At 37.5% G+C, this 20795-nt stretch overlaps 1 protein-coding gene across 1 annotated transcript in view; it reads left to right on the top strand.

The window, feature by feature from the left end:
* The window catches only part of LOC124606275 (spondin-1), a 605207-nt gene that overhangs the window by 461007 nt on the left and 123405 nt on the right, over positions 1-20795 (top strand). Inside the window, exon 13 of the mRNA XM_047138254.1 lies at positions 7519-7683. Coding sequence (XP_046994210.1) covers positions 7519-7683 — 165 coding nt within the window. The remainder of the gene's footprint in view (positions 1-7518; positions 7684-20795) is intronic.

The raw sequence follows: 20795 nt of genomic DNA, 5'->3' as shown, positions 1-20795 counted from the left end.
GTGAAAATTAATGCAGTATTGGCAGGGTATAGAGATAATCAGATCTAGTACACTTCACTGCTCTCTAAACACTTACCCAATGGATTTGAGGAAAGAAATAATAATATTCCTAGGGGCAGTATTATTTCAGATTGAGTGTTGCTTTTAATAAAGAAAGTCGACAATATTTCAGTGTCTTTCAGTGCACTTGCACAGCGTTAAAAATTTCGTAGTACAGGTATTTGAGGTGAAAAAATGAAAATATTAGATTGTAAGGGTCACAGACTTGGACGCAACCGCCACGTGTGGATGCGAGTGTGAGATGGCGTTATCGCGGAATGCTGACAAACTGTGGTGTCAGTACACGCCGGCCGCAGAATGCCTCCACACACACAGTAGTCACCTCGTGTCGCTGGCTGCCTGCACAGGCAGAAAAGTGTCCAACGCGCATAGTTCCATCGTGGAATTATGTCTTATTTGACTCTCAGTGGAGTATTGAAAAATCCGTATTTGTTCGTGGTAGGACGTCAGACACAGTTATGACGGGTCGGCGTAGCGAGCACGTTTTTATAAATGTCTATACAGATATAAAGTGGTGATGGCTAATAACTCGTAGTTCACGTATTTCTGTATCTCATGGACCCAATGCCCACAATAATCCTGTCAAATACCGAGGAAGACCTTCAGCCGAGGATACAACCCTCATAAACGCCTTATAGAAGTGGTATCAGCGTGGGGATCTGTTATGGAAACCCTTCCGGAGATCCTTCTGGGATTCAGTAATTAAAGAATCAGTGGAAAAATGTCTGACACAAAATCTTGTAAATCGTGATGGCGGCTTTCTAATGGACAAGGCTTGGGACCTGGTAATCTCTTTAATTTCTTCTGAGGGAAAACATTTTATTCATTATGACACGTCAGGCAACATTAGATGTTTGTTTGTAGCGACGCAGGTGAGCATTCCGACAGAGGGCGGACATTTAGTTTCAGCTTTACGCAGGCTGCTGCGTGCCACAGATGGGACAGTATTTGCAGAGGACATGGATTTCGTTAGAGGACGCTCCTGTGGCGGCAGCCATTGCAAATGAGTTTCTTTGCTATTTTTAAGCCGACACCGTTACAACGGTACTGGGCACTCCACATTGAAGTTTGAATAGTTTGGATTGAGCCCCTGTGCTGTGGCACGAATATATATGTTACACTCAGCTTAATTGAGCGGCCCTGAGACGTGGCTGGTCTCAATGTTTGGCTACGTTTTTCGTCATAGGGTACCAGCTCACACCTGTCGTAAACTCAGTTTTTAAGCTGAAATAAAATATATAAAAACAATGCAGTCAGGTACTGCAGAGAAATTTAAAATATTGAGTCACTCATGTTGATTTATAATTTGAGGAGGTAGTTTATTTCTATTTTTCAATATGTATTCACTATACACTTGAAATGCAGATTAACAACTGATGCTGCAACATTTCACTGTAAAATTCATATGTTGCAATCACGGCACTCGACAGTCTGTTCCCAGCTCACAAAACACACCCTTGTCTGCTGTCCTAAACCACTACATTGTTCTCCACTTGATCGCTTTCGAAAGTCGCTACATACATAACTCGCATTCGGTAGGATGACGGTTCACACCCACGTCCCAGCCATCCTGATTTAGGTTTTCCGTGATTTTACTAAATCGCTTGAGGCAAATGCCAGGAGGATTCCTGTGAAAGGGCACAGTGGATTTCCTTCCCCATCCTTCTTTAACCAAGCTTGTGCTCCCATCTCTAATGACCTCATTGTCGACGGGACGTTAAACGCTTATCTGCTCCTCAATTGAGGCCACTTTACACGACTGGCATGAATGACAGTTGAATGAAAAGACAGTTGGAGCTTAAGAGCGACTGGCGACAACACCTCCAATATCAGGTACAGTCCTTTCCAAAACTTCTTAAACTTCTTGAACTGACTCTTTTTTAACACTTCATTGCGCAGGTAGACAAGATCTCTGACTCAGTACTGTGGTGCAACCACTTGGCGATCCTGTTGTTTCCTTTGCTGCAGAAAAGATCGATCATTCCACCAATTCACTTACTTCCATGCCTCCTTTAGCTTGCGCTCTTCCTTTATATGTTCATTGCTGATTCCTGCGCTTGATAGTGCAAAGTCCAAAAGTGAATGCATCCTTCTTCCTCATACAATTTCGTATGGACTGATGCCAACTGATGTGTCCATTTTTGCCTCTAAGAACTCATGATGTACAGAAGCCACACATGCTAGCTACTTACTTAGTGGCTAACCATCTTAATGATTGTTCTGTGAAATCGCTCAGTGCACCATTTCTTCCGGATGTGCTGCTGTAGTTCTTAGTTTCGTTATTTGCATTGGCTTACAAGTCTTTTTTAGCAATTCACTCATGAAATTTGATCCTTGGTCACTGATTATGCTTAATGGTGATCCAAACTTTAGAATCCACTCTTTTACAAAAACCTTGCTCACAGTCTCGGCACTCTAATCAGGTATTGGTATCACGAGAAGATACCTGCAGAAATGATCTAACATGGTCAATATGCATTTATTCCCATCTTTAGTCTTAGGCAAAGGTCCGATGACATCAAATCCGACTCTTTCGAATGGTTCACTAGTCTCTGGCAGTTCTTGTAATTGTGACTTAGTTTTTCCCGAATCATCCCGTGTGTTGCAGGAATCACATTGTGAAACAAACTCCGAAACCTCAGCTCTACATCTTGGCCATCAACATGCCTCAGTATTTTAATGTTTGTTGCTTTCTTACCATAGTGTCCAGATAATAAAGAATGATGTTGTTCCATCATTGTTTGCTCTCACATGCTTTCCAGAATAACTAGGCGGTTTCCTTTACTTATGATCGTGTACAGCAGTCCATCTATTTCGACGTAACTGCCTAGTTATTCTGGAAAGCATGTGATTAAAGATGGGAATAAATGCGTTGTGCAGGCTAAAGCATAACAACGTCCAAAAGCCCAGCTCCGATGTCAAATCTAACGTAAATTGTCATCTCCATTCACTAAATCTAACGTAGCAATACCATCAATTCAGGTTTAACATAGTACAGCTGATCGTACCATTTTTTCAGTTTTGGAGGAGATAACTTCGCTGCAGAAAGTCTGGGGGCACTACCAGACGTACACCAATTAATCTGTTGTCAACACTTCTTTATTACACACATATACAGGACAGCTGACTGCCACAACTTCCCGGGAACCGGAACTCATCAGATATTACTCCAACCACACTCCACACCCCTCCAAGGCTTTTGTGCAAGGTGTATTTATACATCGTTTAACAATGACGTACTTAGACATTATTATGTTATTTCGTGTTTCATGTTACAATTACCATAAGTTAATCCAGTGAAAACGGAGATCATAGAGTCTTAGTAGAAATTAAAACGAGTACAATGGCTATACACATTTCCGAAATTAACGATCTTTTACAAGTGCAATTTTGAAACATACGTACAGCTAACAATTAAGTTCTTATTATTCAGTCCAGAACATTCTCGAAGATCTTTGCGTAATTTAATTAATCATGCGATTTTAGTAAAGTTGAGCTGGTAATATTTCTACAACATTAAAATTACAATTCAAACGTTCAAAATGACTTTTATAACATTTGAAGGCTAAAATGGGGAATAGTTACGTATAACACAAAATCTGTAAATCGCGTTACAAAAAATTAATGAATCATTCTAACATTATTTATGATACAAATTGTCTTTCTGAATCATCTCCAGTTTAACGAATATTCTCTAGTTTTCGTAATATGTGGACATTGCACTGAATTTCTCTATAGGATGTTCCAGAAACATTAATTACGAGTTTAATTACAGATTTTTAGGTGGTGATTTCCATAAGAATATGTTGTCCTGACTTGCAAAGAAACATAAATGCTAAGCATTTCCAAAATTAATGATTTGCATAGTTAATTTGTGTTATGGTAAACAATGAATTTCACTAGTTGAATTATAATTACAAAACTGAATGAAAAAGGTTACTATCATTTATACACTATTAACACTAATTTCAGAACTTGTTCTTCCTCTTCAAAGCATCCCGAAATTCATATCAAAGTGATAATGACGTATCGTAACTGTACTTTACTTTACCTTATTAAGAACCTACATTAATTGGTCTGTGACACATTTTAACATTTTCGTTTCAACTATTTCACATTGTTGCTCTAAGTGACACTATTCACTAAGTGTCGTTATACACTACCCACATCTGTTTTACTGTGTACCGCACACTTCAAAACCTGCCATATTGGGCATTCCACATGACCCTATACAGCCTATTTCGCTACAAGGTGTATGTCAAGTAACCTTCAATGACTGGCATTCAGCAAGATAACAAAGATGAACACTTCACAGATTATGTTAAGACATACAAGAAAATTTACAGGAAGGTGATCAAAAAGGCCAAGACAATGCACAATAACAGTGTAATTGTTGGGTCAGCAAACAAATCAAAAGCTATATGGAATGTAGTAAAAAAAGAAATAGGCCCAAGCAAAAATGTTAGAAATCCAGATGACTTTGTTTTAAAAGATGATCAAGGTGTGCTAGTCAGAAATCGTACTTTAGCAAATTACGTTAATGACTACTTCATAAATAGTCCAATCAATCTGCATAAAAATTGTCCTAAGATTAGTAGAACATCAATCCCAGAAGAACAAAGTGTGAATTCATTATTGCTACCTCCCACAAACAAATTGGAAGTTAATCAAATAATACAAACAATGAAGAATAAAATGTCCTCAGGGATTGACGAGATACCTTGCTCAGTCATGATGAGATGTGCTAGTGTCATATCAGACCCACTCTCACACATCATAAACATATCATTTTCAGAAGGTGTCTTTCCACAACGATTAAAATTGCAAAAGTAAAACCATTGTATAAAAAGGGCAATATACATGAAGTGGGAAACTATAGACCAATAGCTTTATTATCGGTATTTTCAAAAGTAATAGAGACAGTCATGAAAAACAGAATTACAAATTACCTTGAGAAATTCAATCTATTGTCTGTAAACCAACACGGCTTCCGCAAAGGAATGAGTACAGAGTCAGCCATCACCCAATTCACTGAAAATATTGTAACGGGGCTAGATAAGAACAACAGTACAATAGGAATAAATTTGGACCTCTCAAAGGCATTCGATACTGTCCAACATGATATCCTGCTAGACAAATTAGAATATGTCGGTATACGAGGAGTAGCTAAAAAGTGGTTTCAGTCATATCTCCATAATAGGAAACAGGTAGTAGAAATTGCAACAACAAACAGTAAAAACCAAAGTGTTGTTTACAGATCGGATATTCAGACTGTGCCAATAGGGGTACCGCAGGGGAGTGTTCTAGGACCTCTCCTATTTCTTCTTTACATAAATGATATCAAGATTCCAGTAAATGGTACTCATATAACCCTGTTTGTGGATGACACAAACATTGTAGTAACTGACATAAACCGAGTATTGCCAACATCTGCAACCAGAGTTATAGAATATTTGCAAAATTGGTTTGAAGTGAACAAATTAATCATAAATATCTCTAAAACTAATTATATCCATTACAGGAAAGCAAAGTCAAACTCTGATCTAGATCTCAGAATACAAAATAAAGAAATTGTGAGAGTTGCAACCACAAAATTCTTAGGTGTACATATAGATGAAAATTTAGACTGGAAATCCCATATCCTGTATCTCTCACATAAGTTAAGCTCTGCTTGCTTTGCTTTACATGTTATTAGCTTTGTATGTAGTAGGGAATGTAGCAGAGCTATTTACTTTGCTTATATACATTCTGCTATTACCTATGGCCTCATCTTCTGGGGTCATAGTAAGAAAAATCTCAAAACCATCTTCACTCTACAAAAACGAGCTGTTAGAATAATTACCAACAGTTCAAGGCTAACTCCTTCAAAGCAATTATTTAAACAGCTGAATATTCTACCCCTACCGTGCCTCTATATACAGAAAAGTGTAATTAATGTAATACGAAATATTAACAATTTCCAATCCAACTCGGATCTACATACTTACAACACAAGAAAGTGCAATGACATTCATATAAAAAGAGTTAACAAGCTTTGGCGCAAAAACAAACAAACATACAAGGAAGTAGATTGTATAACAAACTACCGGTAAAGATAAAAGAAATAAAAAAATTGTCTTCATTTAAAGAAGCAGTATTCAAATTTTTAATGACCAACTGCTATTATAGTGTAAAAGAATACCTGGAATAGCTCCATACTAAACAATTATATTTATGTACTCTGTGCCAATAGTAATTTTTATCTGACTGTTGCTATGATCTAAATAAATAATATGTACAAAAGTGCTAGAATTGTATGTGTTATATCTAAATATCAACTGTGTATTCCATGTAAAAAGTCTTTCTCATACATCAATGTAAATAATCAAAGTTGTACATGCTATTTCAATGTGATCTGATGTTACGTAGTCTACTATGCACATCTGTATTTTGTATAGTATTGTTAACCTATATGTGTGTATATACATACTATGTATTTTTTTGATGAAATCCATGCAATGTAAGTTGTCTCTGGATGAATAAACTACTACTACTACTACTACTACTACTACTACTACTACTACTATACATGTGAAAGACAAACATAAAGTTTAGTGTAAGACACTCTGAACTCCTAAAACATACCACTTTTGCAAACAACTTTATACAACAGAATCACCACCCTATTGCCATTAGAACAACACCATTATGCATGATAATAACATGTAGATAGCTGATGTACACATACCACAACCCAAAAAGATCCACTTCAGAAACTTTAAGCAAAAGATAAGCCATCCTTGTCATTTTATAAATTATTTTTCCAGGTTATAATCCACATCTAAAATTTCTGATAAAGATTTTGCCCACTTGTGGTTTCCAATAAACCTGCAATTTCATTCCATAGATTCCAAACTGTATCCCACTATCCTGGTTATGTTATTTTTTTATGTTCAGGATGCCACAAACTCTGCCTTTGTCTAAACTTATCAGTTTCTCACAATTCAAGTTTCCTGTTATGTCGGCCATTACAACCAAAGAAAAAGAAACTGATTTGACTTTCACCGGTTTTCATCCAAAATATGTATGTTCGGACTATGAGGTCTGCTACATTGTGACCGAGCACGTAGTGGTGTTCTGATTTGAAACGATCGGCTGTCTTCAACTGATGTTGGTCGTCGGCGGACTCCAAAATTGGTTCCACTGTGACCGCAGCCTTAACCTCAGCTGGTCAATCCGCAGATAGCTATGAATTATTCTTCATTTTGATCACATACTTTTAAGCATGGAGATAAAATAATATTGGACTTTCAAAGTTCTAATTGTTACATAAATAAATTCAAAAGTATTATTGCACATTATACTAATATGAGAGTTTTCCAAAATGATAGTACCTACTTCCAGTCAGTAAGATGTAAACTCATTTTCTACATATTAAATTACTTGTTTACATGTAAAACACCATTATAATGTCTCCAGAAATCTGCCAGCGTCCGAAAAGATCAGGCTCTTGTCGAGGAACATATATTCGCTGGTTTTTTGATGGAGAAGAATGTACAGAATTCAGATATGGTGGCTGCCGAGGAAATAGGAATAATTTTGAAACCAAAGAAGAATGTGAAGAAGTATGTATGTCTAACATGGGTAAGTAACAATAAGCAACATTTTATTGATACCTTCCTTGTTACTTATAGAGTTCACATGCAAATAAATACAGTACTGTATATGAAAATTAGTAGAACTTCATCTCAAGCTGAGTGAAACATCAGTTAGCTTCTTAAGGTTTACCTAACAAGCAAATGAGACCCCATAAATGTAAATACAACTGTTGGCAAATTGATAACTTTCATACATATATTTTATTTAATTAATTTATTTATTTATTTTCATCCAAGCTAGTAATTCCATTTACAGGTACACATCCATTACATCTCTTGATGATTTTAAACTTTTCATTATTATGTTATCAATGACTAACTTAAAAGATTAAATTTCTGAAATGTTTATTTACTTTTTGTAGTTAAAAAAGAAATACAATAACAATAACATTGGCTGAAAATTTTAGATGATTAAAATCAGTGTTGCCACCATAAAATTGTCATAACTACACACTGATGTAACATGTGTGGCACACACTAACATCCTTCAGCTGAGGTAATTTCTTTTTACACAATAGCTCATGATAAGTGTTACAGCATGAACACTTTGGATTAATTTTACCAAACTGTTACTCCAGAATTTCCCTGCCCATGGGATACCTTGATTAAAATTTCATCTGTATTCAAGCCTGTTTTCAGTACACAGAAAGAATCTTTCCAGTAGGTGAAGTATGATGTCTAGTAAGTGTTACTATCTGAAAACCATAAAACAGAAGATGATAGAACTATAAGGAACACGTTATAGTTAATACCATTCATAAAAGATCTAAAAAACTTGGACCCATCTACCCATCTCTCTTTTGACATAGAAGATATGTATTGTAACGTACCAGTAGCAGAAACAAAAGAAATCGTAGAAAAAACATAACTTCCAGAGGAAAACATATGCTAGTTGTTGAAACTGATAACAGACCAGAACTGCTTTCAATTTAATTCTGAATACTGTTCATAAGAAGATGGGCACCAGTGTCAGGTGCCCTAGTAAACCTTTTCGTAAACTATATAGAAGACCTCATTTTTAAAAATGTTATCACAAAGAATTGCAACATACCTTTTGGCTCAGATACAGTGATGATATCCTTTAATTAACTGATGAACCACCAGCAAAAATTGACAAGTTGCATGCAGATACAACACAATACACAAAAAGATTTATTTATTTATTCATCCGTAGTACAATATACATTGTATGAATGTCATCAAGTGTCTGTACAATATTTCTTACTAAAATAAACATCCCTCTTACGATATTCATAGTTCCTATACTTACTTCTGCTTTTCTAAACATGTCAGAAATTGTTACATAGTCCAATGTTTATGAACGTTACATTACTATCTGATAAGATTCACAATGGAAAAAGAACATGACAACCACATAACTTTCTTAGACATAACCATTAAAAAAGAAAACAGTCAACGTAGATTTGAAATTTACTGTAAACCTACAACAACCACAATGTTTATGAACATTAAGTTACTATCTGATAAGATTCACAATGGGAAAAGAACATGACAACCACATAACCTTTTTAGACATAACCATTAAAACAGAAAACAGCCAATGTAGATTTGAAATTTACTGTAAACCTACAACAACCGACACAGTCATACATCAGATTCAAACCACGCACACCCACAGAACTAAGAAGCACTCAGAAACATGCTTCATACACTCAACACAGTACCACTCAGCACAGAATTGGACAACATCACACAAATAGAAATAAACAATGGGTACAACAGTAATATTGTCAAAAAATTAAACATAAAATAAATAATAAATGCAGCCAATAAACATCATACATACTCAGTCACAAACAACAGCACAATAAAACACCACACAAACAAGCAGTAATGACACAAAGATTACATGAAAACAAGAAAGAAGATTCAAGATGATACATATTGACATACATGCACAAACTCACACAGAAAATAACATTTTCAAAAGACAAAGCAGAAACATAGCATTCAAAACAAACAGTTCAATCCAAAAGTACATTCTAAAAATGAACAAAGACACACACATCTACCAGAAAGCAGGACTATACAATGCAACACATGTAGTGGAAGGTATGTTGGATAAACCAGCAGAACATTTGAGACCCAGCACAAAGAACATACCACAGCATGGAAAAACAGGACAAATCATTCAACTTTTTCAGAAAATTTAAGAGAAAATAATCACAAAACTAATACAAGAGAGGAAGATATGACAACAGCTAGAAAAAATAATGAAAGACACTACCTAATCTTACAAGAAAAATAATGCATACACAAAACAAAGGCTGAAAAAGAAGCTACTACTAGTTGACCAAGTGAATATGACTAACCACTCACTGTTTACACAGACTGATCATAAAAAGTACCGAATCCCAATGGATGATCACAAATCCCATCCTATTCCTTTCCTACATAGGGGTTGAACATACTGCTTCAGTTGTAAGGTTCTTTTTATTTTTCAGTACTTAAACATGACCAGTTTGGACTCTCTCCTAACTATATAAAAATAGAAAAATTAAAGACTAAACAAATAAGAATTAAAAATAATAATAAAAATAAATAGATAAAATAATAACAAAAAGTTAAAAAGCAAATATAAAAAGAGTACACACACAAACACAGTCAAACAAAAAACAGTAAAATCAAAAACTGAAGAATGTAGAAAATTAGGTGAACTGATAAAGTAAAGAATGAGGACATTCTCCGCAGAATCGGTGTGAGAAGAAACATATAGGAATCACTGACAAAAAGAAGGGACAAGATGATAGGGCATCCGTTACAACATCAGAGAACAACTCCTATGGTGCTAGAGGGAGCTGTACTGGCTAAAAACTGTAGAAGACAGACTAGAATGCTTCCAGCAAATAACTGAGGATGTAGGTTAGAACAAATGACACTCTAGACACAGAAAATGGCAATTACAGTGCTGTGTTTTGAAAATAGTGACTGTAAGAGAAACTGCAAGATTTCAACCAGTTATCCAGATGAGAAAAAGGTGTTCTAGCTGAACTGGAAGCTAATCTGTAAGTAACATTGCATTTTATTGTAAAAACTTAAATGAATTGTTTTAAATTTATAACCTGTAGTGTCCTACCCCAGGATATCTCAGTATGAGACAGTACACTCTTTATTACCAAATATCCCTGTACTGAAAATAATGGTGGTGGTTGGGGGGGGGGGGGGGGGGGGAGGGGGTTGACTACTGTGATCCAATAATTCTAAAATAGTGTGACACCTGCATGGCAGGTGAGGCACAGTGAGGTGAAAGTCATTACAGATGTCTGTCAAAGCAGTGTTTATGCTGGCTAGGACATCCACATACAGGAGTGGTTCCCATGTCATCATGTAGGGCTAACAGCCCTAAAAGTGTATGGGTGGTCATCAAATCAAGCCATAGCAGCAGTGGTCTTAAGCGTTGGTTGTTGGACGAGAGTTCATAGGGGTCAGTCTGCAAGTGGTAACATCGGAGTCCTTAGAGGTACTGAGTGAATGCAGTGTTTTGGGAGCAGTGATAACAAGGTATCTGTCTGATGATAGCCACGATGTAAAAGTGGCAAAGTCCACATCATTCAGCAGCATAGAGATACATTTGCAATGTCGGGAGATGAAGCCATCCTCGGTGTGCTATTCTCGGTATTGTCCTTCGACAACCAGACAGTTGTCAACTAATTGAACAATCAGGTCTTTGGGCAGAAAGTTCTGGATCTCGAGGCACATCTTGACATGATTGGAAGCATTGGTGTGTACAGTCAGGTAGCCCAGCTGAGTGGCATCGGGTGAGGCTGGTTGGCATAAAGGAAGTGGTGCATCATCAGTGGATGAGGGTCCACATGGGCTTGAGACAGCTTATATTTACTGACATAGGCTTGCAGTACACTCATATCTCAAAAGTAAATACCATTCATTTAAGCCCTTTGAATGGGCCCTTGTACTCCGTGTGAATAGCCAAATGGATTGTGTCATTGCAGGGCATAATGAAATCGCTATCAGCCAGCCTCTTCTGTATGATGGTTTTTGGCACAGTCTACAGCTGTGGAGGAGGGATGCAGGGGTAGATTGTATGGCATTTGATGTGTGCGACAATGGCTGGTAGATCTGTGGTTGCAACAAGTGGTTGTTGAAGCACAAAATCAGTGGGAAAGGAGTGTTTTGCCATACAGTATCTCTGCCAGAGAAGCCCCTAAGTCATTTTGCGTGCCTAGCACACACTTAATAGCACCTGAGACAGGGCTTTGCTCCATTGGCCTCCGTTGGACATAAGTGCCGTTTTTTAAGGTACAGTGGCACCATTCGACAAGGCCATTTCTCTGTGGGTGGTAGGCAGATGTCCAATATTGATGAGTGCTGCAAAGATTGCATGGTTCACTGAATAGGGCCAATTCAAATTGCCAACCTTGGTTGGTGGTGATAGACACAGGCCTCCAAACCAAGAAAGCGATATATCAATGAAAGTCTTAGTGGCTGAATCTGCCGTGATGTCCCTGAGAGGGCTGGCCTCTACCCACCATGTTACTCAGTCAGAGACTGAAAGAATATATCTCAGTAGCAATTGGGCTTGGAGAGTGATCTCACCAGATCAAGAGGCATAGTGGAGATGTGATATAAACATTCAAAGATTGTGCAATGGGATGAATGATATTTGCCTACAGCTTTGAAGACACATAAGCCAGAGCGAACGGTCACTGATTTGACTTGGATAGTAGTGGCTCAGTGTAAGCCAGATTTCATGCAGAGCAGGATGGCAAAAAGTTACACAGTAAATCATTTGTAGTAGGCCATTGTTTGACATTATTGTTCACTTTTGGAGCACTGCACTGATGAGTGTCATTTACACATTTGATGAATGTGGTTTGTTGCAGAGTCAATTATGAAACACTGTACACCCAACACTGATATCATTGTCTTGTCTTGTGAACTGTGACACATGATGGTTGCTCAGTGGCTGCATTGTTGATGTGTAGTATTTGAATCAGCTTGAAAATACAGTATGCGAGAATCGTGGGTCTTGAGACACACTGAAGACAACTTGTAAATGAGGTGAAATGCACCTAGGTGTACAAATAATATAAAAAAATTGATGTGTGACATGCAAAAGGCATTTTTCTTTTAAACTACTGCAATTTATATATAGCTTCTGTAAAAATGGCCACCACAAGAAACTTGATACTGACTCTTTCACCAACACTGATGGCCCAGTTCAATTAAGAATGTACAGAGCAATATTAACTGCTTCTGTCCATAAAGGCTTTAGAAGCACATTTGACAAGGGCATTGTCTGTGCAACTTCTACAACTGTGCTATTTGTACATTCAGCATAGCTGTTTTAATTATGTGTATAGGGATTTACAATAAGCAACATTGTACCATTGGATTTCAGAAGATCTCAAATCCTGTCATTGTCAAATTTATGACCATCATCACAATGAAAAATTATAAATGGATAGCCACTCTGGATTTTAAATATTTGTAACATTATTGTATCTTTTGGACATATTATCATATAATATCTTCCAAGCTTTTGCTGCAATTGACACTTTATTAACTCATTATATTTACATCATGAAGAGTTCATTTCAGCAATTTTTACTATTTGCAAGTGATCCTAAAATGCTGGATTTTTTTTAATGCTGTTACATGATAAACATATATTGCTTACATTTGGGTTAGTAGTTGTTTGTTCTCTAACATACACCACAATATATTATGCAGCAGGAGTATATTGCTTATGTCTGTGTTAATGGGTGTTTAGTTTATGTTTCAATATCCATCTACACCTGTATCTACATACACAGCCAGCAAGCCACCATACGGCATATGGTGGAGGGTACCCTGTACCACAATTAGTGATTTTCTTTCCTGTTCCACTCAGAAGTTGTGCAACGGAAAAACAGCTGTCTATATGCCTCCATACAAATCCTAATTTCTCATATTTATCTTCGGGATCCTTACAGTAAATTTATATTCATTGCAGCAGAATTGTTCTGCCAGTTCTCTAAAGTTTCTCAATAGTGTTTCTTGAAAAGAACATCACTTTCCCTCCAGGAATTCCCATTTGAGTTCTTGAAGCATCTCCACAACATTTGCATGTTTTTTAGACCTACTGGTAACAAATCTAGCAGCCTGCCTCTGAAATGCTTCGATGTCTTTATTTATTCCAACTGGGTATGGATCCAAAATACTCAAGCAGACTTAATAATTGGTTGCACTAGCATCCTATATGTGGTTTCCTTTACAGATGAACCACACTTTCCCTAAATTCTGCCAATAAACTGAAACTGGTGATTTGCCTTCCCTACCACAATCCTCACGTGGTTGTCCCATTTCATATCACTTTGCAACATTATGCCCAGATATTTAAATGATGTGACTGTGTCAAGCAGGACACTTCTGATGCTGTATACAAACATTATGGGTTTGTTTTTCCTACTCATCTGCATTAACTTAAATTTTTCTACATTTAGAGCTAGTTACTATTCATCACACCAACTAGAAATTTTGTCTAAGTCATCTTGCATCCTCTTACAGTCACTCAACTTCAACACCTTCCCATTTACCACATAATATCAAATATATGGCATATGTATGTGATAGTAGTTATCTGCTTTACATCTCAGGTGTTACAATGTATACTGCAATATTGCAAACAACTACTAATAATGTGTAATCCATGTACTTTTATGTTATACTACTGAACCCAATTTTAATGGAAGAGGAGGACTGGGTACTAATTCTCACGGCTGAATTGAATGAAATCTCTTTTCTTCTCTGCATAAACAAATAATAAAAAGATCAAGCTCCCCAGGATGACGAACACTCAACACTCACTGGATGATGGGTAGTTGAAAGTGCCCTCTCAGTCCTGCTGGCAGAATTTTGAATATCATTAAATAAATCTCAGGGAGTTATCCTACAGGACTGACTGTTCAGACTTGATCATGGCCAAAACTGCAACACACTGTGGCAGAACCCCTGAAACTAACACCTCAGTTGCTACTGTCATCCTGCTGCAAGTGACTTAGCACATACTAAATATCTGGTGCCAATAATGATGACTAGAAATCTACTCTGTAGGAATCAGCATGGGTTTCAAAAAAGACGATCATGTGAAACCCAGCTTGCGCTATTTGTCCACGAGACTCAGAGGGCCATGGACACGGGTTCCCAGGTAGATGCTGTGTTTCTTGACTTCTGCAAGGCATTTGATACAGTTCCCCACAGTCGTTTAATGACCAAAGTAGGAGCATATGGACTATCAGACCAATTGTGTGATTGGATTGAAGAGTTACTAGATAATAGATCACAGCATGTCATTCTCAATGGAGAGAAGTCTTCCAAAGTAAGAGTCATTTCAGGTGTGCCACAGGGACGTGTCATAGGACCATTGCTATTCACGATATATATAAATCACCTTGTGGATGACATCAGAAGTTCACTGAGGCTTTTTGCAGATGACGCTGTAGTGCATCAAGAGGTTGTAACAATGGAAAATTATACTGGAATGCGGGAGGATCTGCAACAAATTGACACATGGTACAGGGAATGGCAATTAAATCTCAATGTAGACAAGTGTAATGTGCTGTGAATACATAGAAACAAAGATCCTTTATCATTTAGCTACAATATAGCAGGTCAGCAATTGGAAGCAGGTAATTCCATAAATTATCTGGGAGTAGGCATCAGGAGTGATTTAAAATGGAATGACCATATAAAATTAATTGTAGGTAAAGCAGATGCCAGACTGAGATTCATTGGAAGAATCCTAAGGAAATGCAATCTGAAAACAAAGGAAGTAGGTTACAGTACACTTGTTCGCCCACTGCTTGAATTTTGCTCACCAGTGTGGTATCCTTTCCAGATAGGGTTGATAGAAGAGATAGAGAAGATTCAACGGAGAGCAGCACACTTCATTACAGGATCATTTAGTAATTGTGAAAGCATTACGGAAATGATAGATAAACTCCAGTGGAAGACTCTGCAAGAGAGACACTCAGTAGCTCAGTATGGGCATATGTTGAAGTTTCAAGAACATACCTTCACCGAGGAGTCAAGCAGTATATTTCTCCCTCCTACATATATCTCGTGAAGAGACCATGAGGATAAAATCAGAGAGATTAGAGCCCATACAGAGGTGTACCAACAGTCTTTCTTTCCACAAACAATACGAGATTGGAATAGAATGGAGAACCGATTTAGGTACTCAAAGTGCCCTCCGCCATACACCGTCAGGTGTCTTGCAGAGTATGGATGTAGATGTAGACAGCAACAACAAAACTTAAAGTTCCTTTAAAATAAACAAAGGGCTTAAACTTCAATAAACAGATAAATATTATTGAATCTGCCCTCCTTAAAATGGTACAAGTATCCCCCTTAAGTCCTCTGGTGTGTGATGCCAATGCCAGGAACTCAACAACTTAACACTACTATATGTTTATGTATCACAGGTCTCAAGGGCAGCAGGCAACTTAAATACCAGGGCTTCATTTTATCAATCAAACAACTTAAATGGCAGGGGAACCAGAGCTAAAGCTTTAGCAACAAAATTTTTAAAACTTACTATACTTTAGAAAAAGTTTAAGACTGGTCAAACTCATAGCTACTCTGCTCAAATACAAATAAGGTACTGCCACACAAGCTGACCTGTATGCCCACAGAGTCACAAAATCAGCTACAGATGCCAATAAACTTAACCATAATTGGACTGGCCATGCAAGCAAGGACAAAAACAGGACAGGCTGTAGTGTGATTGACTGTAGGGCACTGTGCAGAACAAGTCACATAAGACAGTGTGACCATAAACAGCACAATAGCTACAGTCAATCACCATTAATTAAAATAACTAACTAATGTGTGCACTGCTTCACTATTGTACACAGGTGAAGTACCCTATTTCACACAAATTTGCTCTGCAATAACCCAGCCATGGAAAAAAAAAAAAAAAGACAACATGTCATAGGGATGTGTCAATGTTCCACACTCTAAGTTTCATTGTTTTGGAAACCAGACCACCTCACCAGCACGTTAGTTCTTCCCTTTTTGATTAATCCAATAACACAAAGAAAATCGACACATACCACACTCTTGAGTGGTGACCACCAACTTGGTAATGGTCATTTTCATCACTTTACAATGGCAGGTATCTGTTATAACACTTCTTCACAAATAATAGACTTAAACAACCCACATTGCTGTTGTAACCAGTCCTTACAGCATTCCACAATGGCAACACCACACAACTTCTTGATGGCAGCATGCTATATTAGCATTCCCTTTATATAACTTGAAGTAAACATTTTCAAGTCATCTTTCACCACTTTAAGGCACTGTTAACCACCTTGCTGACAATGGTGAAGCTACATAAAATAGAGAACAACTGGCCACTGAATAACCACTACTCTATGCTACAAATTACGCAAGCCTGCACTTTGACTGTGGTCTATGCAATAACCACAGCAATGTTAGGCCTCTACATACAACAATATGCTTACTAACACAAGGACACAGAGCATATCAACAGACTGCAGCTGAACTATTGAAACCTACAACCCTCGCCAACACTAACTCTGTCTCGTTGCCATTTATGCTCTTATCCAATGCTGTGGTCATAAACACAGGCAGTCAGGAACTGAGAGCTGGCTCAAGCATGCACTACACCTTGTAGCCACCATGGATGCCACTAATGCCACAGAAACACAATTCATGCAAATAGGATATCAAACACTCCATGGAATATAGGTGGCACAATGGTGCAAGTTCCATTCAGTAAACTACATTAATACATAACCTAAACAATCATTAACTTAGACATAAGCAATATACTTTTATAGCATAATATATTGTGGCATGCACTGGACAGAGCCTGGCCACCTGTGGACTATGTATCTGCAGTAATGAGAACTCCTTGCTTGGTACACTTAAGGCCTCACAAAATCTTTCACATACAGGCACTCCCTTCAAACCTAGTCTGCAAACAGATTTGCGAAGCCATATCCTCATACACCCTTAACCCTCCCACCACCCCAACAATCTGCAACAAAGCAGTGCCTCTCTCGTTACCCAGTATCACCCTGGATAGGAACAGATAAACCATAGCCTTCATCAGAGCTTATCTCTCATCATCTCCTGCATGGGACATCCTATAAAAGATCTTTCTCACCCCTCCTAAAGTGGTGTTCCATTACCCATCCAATCTACACAATGTAATAGTCCATCCTATGCCTCTCCCACTCGCAGCTCATTGCCACAGGAATCATTTCTCTATGAAAGACCAAAGTACAAGACCGGCCAAATCCAGCCACCCAGAACTCCCTACTCCAGTCCTGTCACAGGCATTTTGTACTGCGTCAGAGGCTGGGCTACCTGTGAAAGCCACATCATATATTCCAGCTCAGCTGCAAACATTGCACAGCTTTTTATGTCGGTATGGCTACCAACCAGCTATCCACTAGGTGAATGACCACTGTCAAACTATTGCTCAGAAGAACAAAGTTCCCTCCGAACTGCTAGCCACCCACCCCAAACCTCTCTCCCTGCCTCCCATCTCTCCCATCCTCTATTCATCCCACCCAAAACAACACCCACCACAACCTAACCCACCAACTGTTTGGAATGCAGGAATGCAACTGGCATTGTGTGTACACATGGTGCCCTGTCCGTGCGTGCGTGCGTACGCGGAGGTGTGTGTGCATGCATTCATATGGTGTTTTTGCATGCACATGCTTGTGTGTGCATGTGCACATGTACACAGACCAGCCTGAAAAAGAATTACTCCAAAAACTAAAAAATTTCTTCCTTTTTCTATGTGCCTGTTGATGACTCAATACTTCAGCTTTGCAATGAGTGGTCTTTTTTAATCAAAAAAGTGTAGACCTAAGCAACATACTTTTATTGTATAATATTACAAAAAAATTGTACCATCTTTGCAAGATCATCTGAGGTAAAAATGGCAGACACAAGCTCATCATGATGTAAATGTAATGAATCAATAAAATATCAATCTCAGCAAAAACTTGGAAGAATATATATAATATGCCATTCTTCAACCTCATATGTGCTGCAGGCCCATCAGTAAGAAAACATTTTGACAACTGACCATGTGAAGTCTTCTAAAATCACATGTGAAGTTGATGAAGTACCTTGAACCCCTGAAAGATGTGTTTTCCGTTGATCTACACAGATCTGTGTGAATTACTCCCCCAAATTCATTAGAACACTGCTGGCATGACTGGAAACTGTCACAGTGTTGCTTCCCTTCAACAGATGAACCACAAAACTCATCATTAAACTTCACACTGATTTCTTTCTCATCAGGAATTCATTGACATGATATTTATTTTGATGACCCATTTGCTGATCTCAGATTTGCAGTGAATGATGGATGCCAGCTTAGCATCAGAAATAAAAGATTTTACGATTTGGTTCACTTGAATTGACATCTTGAACAGCGGCACAGACCGTATGCCTCTTTCCTTAATAGTAACTGTTTTGGCAAATTCATCGTCCTTGGATGAATTAAATTACAATATTTGTCAAAGAATTTCTGCCTAGATTTAAACATACGCAGCACATTTTCATGTAACTTGAATGTCACTCACCATTTACCAAAGCCCTCTTCTTCTTCAAGTGATATTCCTGATGGAATTATTACTGACCTGGATTTCAACAAGTGCTGGAAAAGTGAAAAATGTTTAAAACTATGCACCATGACATGTTAAATGTCATATAGCCCACAAATAGACAGTCCAAGCCTTTTTACAGAGCTTAGAATTCAGACTTTCACTAATAAGAGCTTGATTACTGAAAAGATTGCCTAGTGTATGCACACAAGCTTTAATGTTGACTTTTTCTTTATGCCAAGACAGTCTTTTCTAATATGTCCCTCCATAACTGCAGCTCTAAAACATTATTTCAGACCTTTTTGATGCACCAGTTTGATAGATCCTTTCACTTGATAATAAAAATCACCTTTAGCATTTGTTATCACCATGCACAGAGCAAACCCTGAGCTAAGCTCTTTCATCAGATTTTAAAATACCTACAAACATATTAAATGTTTGTTGGTCTTCTGGTTCCACACATCAAGCCTGACGGAGACTATTGTAACTATCCAGCATTTTTTCCAGGAACTTAATTATCACAACTGAATCATCCAGTTTGACATAAAATGATAAGCCTTTGAATTGGCTACGCCCTTCACAGCTAAAACATCTCAATTGGAAAGCATGAGCAGTTTGCTTTGTTTTGTGTTTAATGATTCCAGTAATTTCACCCACATATCTGCTGCTTCATCCTTTTCCAATGACTCTTGTTTTAGAAAGCTGTTTGTGTAAACTTCATAAGCTCCTTTGGAAACAACCAGTAAATTTTGAACCGTATACTTCCACATAGTGTGTTTTTGCAATTTCTCAGCACCATGAAATTCCATGATTACTCTGTTGCAGAAATACCAGAAAACAAGTCAGACACATGGCCAGCATACTGAGAGAAGATATCATTTTTCAAATAACTGTAAACCATGAAACATGTCAATCAGGATACATGGAACCATGCTCCACTACCATGTTACTGAACTGTGAAATACCATGTATCATTAGAATGCTTTACTCACAATATTGACAAGTTTACAAGATATATGAAATGAGATACCTACCCAACAGCAATAAATCTAAAACTAATATTCTGTAACAAAAGCAAAGACCTAATACAGCAAACTCAGAAAAAATCTAAATACCACTGGCTATTACAAACAAAATCCAACTTACACAAATTGAATACAAAATATTATCCATCACACAAACTATGTCAAAGATAATCACCAACAAACAACAATAAAAACTTTAACATTATGGGCCAACTGCATAAAATATAATGAAAATTTTGTAAAAAAATTATTTAAGAGGCGCACTTTTGGTGATTGATATATTCATGGTTAAGAAACTTTTATGTTGGATTAAAATATTTATCATGAATTTCATTTTGACATTCTGCTCTTATGAAAAGTAAACAATGAGTGGAAAATGAGAAAGGGGCATACAAGGTGCATTCAAAAAGTAACAGGCATTTCCTGATTTTGCATGATGTGTTTGTCAAATTCACGTT

This window comes from Schistocerca americana, chromosome 3 (assembly GCF_021461395.2).
Source record: "Schistocerca americana isolate TAMUIC-IGC-003095 chromosome 3, iqSchAmer2.1, whole genome shotgun sequence".
Classification (NCBI taxonomy): domain Eukaryota; kingdom Metazoa; phylum Arthropoda; class Insecta; order Orthoptera; family Acrididae; genus Schistocerca; species Schistocerca americana.
The sequence above is the reverse complement of the archived record's forward strand: the minus strand, read 5'-3'. Positions and strand labels throughout refer to the sequence as shown.